General features: G+C 29.9%; 1 protein-coding gene across 1 annotated transcript; it reads left to right on the forward strand.

The window, feature by feature from the left end:
* Positions 1-765: 765 nt before the first annotated feature.
* Positions 766-3,678, forward strand: LOC100571632. The gene is made up of 4 exons (XM_016805878.2): positions 766-1,044; positions 2,891-3,068; positions 3,186-3,277; positions 3,412-3,678. Exons 1-4 carry the CDS (start codon positions 979-981, stop codon positions 3,661-3,663), a joined length of 588 nt encoding a protein of 195 aa, XP_016661367.1. The 5' UTR covers positions 766-978; the 3' UTR covers positions 3,664-3,678.
* Positions 3,679-4,446: the final 768 nt, after the last annotated feature.

Below are 4,446 nucleotides of genomic sequence, written 5' to 3' on the forward strand. Positions count from 1 at the left end.
CAAGTCCGGATCACGAAACCTAAGCTGTCGCCTGATGCACAACAGTAATTTGCAATTTCCTATATTTTTATAACTTGCTTGTAAGTCCCTGGGCCCGGCCCCCTGACAGATACGTACACACCAGCAGTCGTTGAGGAGTGAGGTCGAGTCTGTCAGGTCGCGGGGGCATGACATAATGATATTATTGTCGTTTTAATAAATTTTTTATTTAATTGTCGTTTTAATAACAACGCTGTATACAGTATACCCGTCGTCTGGGAAATATTTGAATTTATCGGTGACAGCTTAAGACAATACTATAATTTTGTGTTCAATATTTGCAATTCCGAGTCCACATATCACACATCACGTATTATACAGGATGTAACAGAAAGAACTGACCAAAAAAAAAAATTGATGAATGTAATATTATGTTTTCATAAATTTGTTTGAAGTATTTAACTTTTGTAACGCTATAATGAATTTGAAATTGCTTACAAAAATACGATAGTGCGTCCTTTTTTTTGTTGATAAGAAGTATATTTTTATTTATTTCAACAGAATAAATTGTATTTATGTTTTTGGTCACGTGTACGTATATAGTAGTTTACACAACATATTATACATCAGTTGAGAGTTATCATATTTTTTATATGTATAGCTGTGTAATACATTATCAGCTCTTTTAAAACGTCATGTCTACACAATATATATATATTTTATAATATTTTTATCACAAACGAGTATATAACTACAATCTATGTTTTCTCGGTTATTTTTTTCATCATTATTAAATTAGTTGTTTCCCAATCGTGTTAGGGCGTGTACCTACGGTGTACGAATAATTACAAATAATACACGCGTAGTAACACCTTTAACTTTTAAGCTATATAATAATAATCTAAAATTCTATAGCAAAAAAATATCTTAATCATTTGCTAATTTTGTAAGTTCTTTTTCGTTAATAATCATTTTAAGTTGTTGTATTTTGTTAATATTATGAAGACTTGCTTCGGATGTTGTCCACTACACCATGGCGTCACTGCGATTGCCCTTATAAACATTGTATGAACTTTAAGACATATAATTTATTAATTTGTTATGTACCTGTATAATGTCTGAATATAAATGCATTTAATACATGCATTTCAAAATCATAAATGCTGGTATTAGCTATTATTCACTGTCACTAATTAGTTAAAATTCATATTTAGATAACGATTCTAATCATATTTTATATTAGGTACCTATAGGTACTTAGATTATATCATATTTTTATTCTTTGGGTTTTTACTGTTTATTTATTATGGTAGAGTAGGTATAGGCGCCCTAAGTGAGTTGATTTCCGAGACCTACTTTATGTATTAGTTGATTATTAGCTGGTTATTATTAGGTATGTACAAGTTGATTCCTGGGTCATTATAATATGTCACGGTATACTGGTAATCTCATTACTTGTAGATACAAATTTTTAAAAACAATTTGTTATGTCGTTATGCGTCATTTTTACTAAATTAAGAATTTTTTTAACAAAAAATTGAATGATTTTCAAAATATGAAAAAACTAAAAAGAACAAAATTTTTGAGAAACTTGTCAGCCAACCTCCTCGTGGTGTTTCTTGGTATAGGCTAATCAGCTGAATATTTGACTACATATTGAAAATAATATATAATGACCGAATTTAGGACGTTTCCCCCCGTGTATTTTCCCCCCTGATACAACGGACGTTTCCTCCCCCGAACGGGACAACCCCCCCCCCCCCCTCGGACAACAAATAAATAAATATTAAACAACAATAATATACAATGCAAATAAATAAATGTACAAATGGTTAAATTAATATATAAATATAATTGTATATGTAAATAAATGTTTTATTCATAATATACATACCTTTTTTGACATAATTGACTGGTAAAAATGCAAGTCCAGTTATCATTGCGACATCTCGTTGGAACTGTTTGTCTTCTTTATATTTTTGACTAGCCCATACTCTTGAATTTTACGGGCCATACCGATTGACACAGGCGAAAATAGCAACAGTGAATTTTTACTTTCGGTAGTACTTTTTCAATTGCAAGAATGACAGTTTTCTCAAAGTCTATGGTTATTTGTACCACTTCACGATTTGGGCATTTTGCACAAATGACGGAAAGCATTTCGGTATAAGTCTATATTGTTTTATTTTGAAGAAATGTGTACACCAAAGAAATTGTAACAGAGCCCATTTTAACATGAATAATGTAAACTTGGTTAAAGCCTGTAGGTGCAGTTGAAAATGTTCCATCCATATACCAATATTTTGAAGTTTTTAATACTTCCAAACATTCAGGAGATGAAAAAATTATAATTCTATTTTCATTATTTTCATTGTCATATAATATAAATGGCTGAAGATTTTCACCTCCTGCTGTTGCCCATATACCAGTCACTTTCAACTAATTTACTGGTACTAAGGGTGGATAAGATGCATTTTTAATTCTTCTTAAACTTCTTTTTACATTGTTTTCGGCTGGCATTAACAACTTTGCTTCATTAGATAAATTTATTGTAGTTTTGGAAAATATAATAGAAGGCGGCTCAGAATGATTTTTGCATTATTTTTCATTAATGATATCGTTTTTATTACCTCAACTTCAACTGAGCAGGCTCTATGGTTATTATGGTCAGTTGTAGAAACAATAACTTTATACTGTCATCGGTTGTAATACTTCCTTAACAACTATTTTCATCATTTATATATATATATATATATATGTTGTACAAATTATGATATAGTTATGCATAAAATAACAAATGGTATGCCTATTGCAATAGATTGAAAGGATTATTTAAGTAAAAAAAACCTTTAACTTTGCGTATAATAAAATATTTATATTAAAGTAACAAAATTCTTCATTACTGTTACAGGTTTGGAATATTACGGAAGCGTTAAAACACATTTATCACCGTGTTCAAGAGTATGAACGATTTAAGTGGATTGTCCATTCAAATGGCAATACTTCTGTTTCTCCCGATGACAACAGCACTGCAGAATATGAGTCTTCTGACTACATTTCGGATATCGAAAGAATACCTATCATGAGTGGTAAGTTTTAATACCTGTCCAATAACATATTTAATTTCAATTTTAATCCATGCTTTACACGTCATATTTTAAAAAAATATTGTCTTCTCGGCTAACTTTATTGCAAACTGGATTCAGGAATATACATGGATTACATATTCATAATGACAGTCAGTTGGATCGTTTTGGAATTCATCTCGAATTGCTGTCTCAAGCAATCCACCTTCAAAGTAATATACATAATATTATTATAGTACCTGCAGTGGCGTCATTTCCGTTTTTATTGGACTAGGACAACTTTTAATATTAAAATTTAAAACGTACAATATAGTAATTCTTTCGTGTTTGCTCATTATTGTTGTAGCGTGCTCCTCAAAAAATCTACTTGTGGCTAGTAATTTATTACGCGAATTTGTTGTTTATGGTATTGCATTTGGTTCATTTTACACTGTTGATAACTAGACATTCAATTCCAGTATACGCAATATTTTCATGGACAAAACAACATTTTGGACATTTTTTCATGGTATGCACACTATATCAACAAATTGATCAAATTAGTCATAATTATTCAGAGACTTTAATAATAACAATAAAATCAATGTTATTAGTATGAATCCTAGTCTGTATCAAAATTGAAAATAATTGATACGGACATTATTGTAATTAGAGGCCTCGATTGGAAACGTGAAGTAATGCGTACGTAAACACGAAATCTGTGTAGGTACACGTTAACAAAAAATTTATATTCACGTATACTTAATACACGTTAATTTAATATCCATGATGTTCACGTATTTTAAAGTTATTCACGTATTCACGGATATTTGTGCATTTATAAGTACCTACCTATATTATAATATTGTATGTGGCTTGGTGTGGCGCAGAGCATACACTCAACTGCGAAAACCCAAAAATTCAACGTTTTTGGCCGAAGTTTAATAACCTTCTATATATATAGGTAGTAGTGTATTAGTGTATAACTAATAGTAAAATAAATTCCTTCAATAGTAAAAATATTAAAAATATGTTGACACTTAGTAATATAGGATGACACACCATTTTTGCTTTGAATCGTTGTTCGTATGTACCTAACGAATAACGATTTATTATTGAATTCAAATTTCCCAAATCCATTACGTATTTTATGACTTTAATACCTATATGCTCATTTCTATTATCATGGACAAAACAACATTTAGGACATTTTTTCGTGGTAGGCACTAGGCACACTATATCAACAAATTGATCAAATTGGTCATAATTATTCAGAGACTTTAAAAATAACACTAAAATCAATATTATTGTACCATAATTTTTTATATTTTTCAATTTTACTAAAGGAATTATTCACTTTAGATTCTGAGTGGAACGATGAATGTATTGATTTTACAATGAT

The sequence above is a fragment of the Acyrthosiphon pisum genome, chromosome A1 (assembly GCF_005508785.2).
Source record: "Acyrthosiphon pisum isolate AL4f chromosome A1, pea_aphid_22Mar2018_4r6ur, whole genome shotgun sequence".
Classification (NCBI taxonomy): Eukaryota; Metazoa; Arthropoda; class Insecta; order Hemiptera; family Aphididae; genus Acyrthosiphon; species Acyrthosiphon pisum.

Bases quoted from the DNA above. Each gene is read 5' to 3' on its own strand.
- LOC100571632 (XM_016805878.2), top strand. From the start codon at position 979: ATGAAGACTTGCTTCGGATGTTGTCCACTACACCATGGCGTCACTGCG. The intron at 1,045-2,890 runs GTATGAACTTTA...TTACTGTTACAG, and splicing joins CGATTGCCCTTATAAACATT to GTTTGGAATATTACGGAAGC. The intron at 3,069-3,185 runs GTAAGTTTTAAT...AACTGGATTCAG, and splicing joins AAGAATACCTATCATGAGTG to GAATATACATGGATTACATA.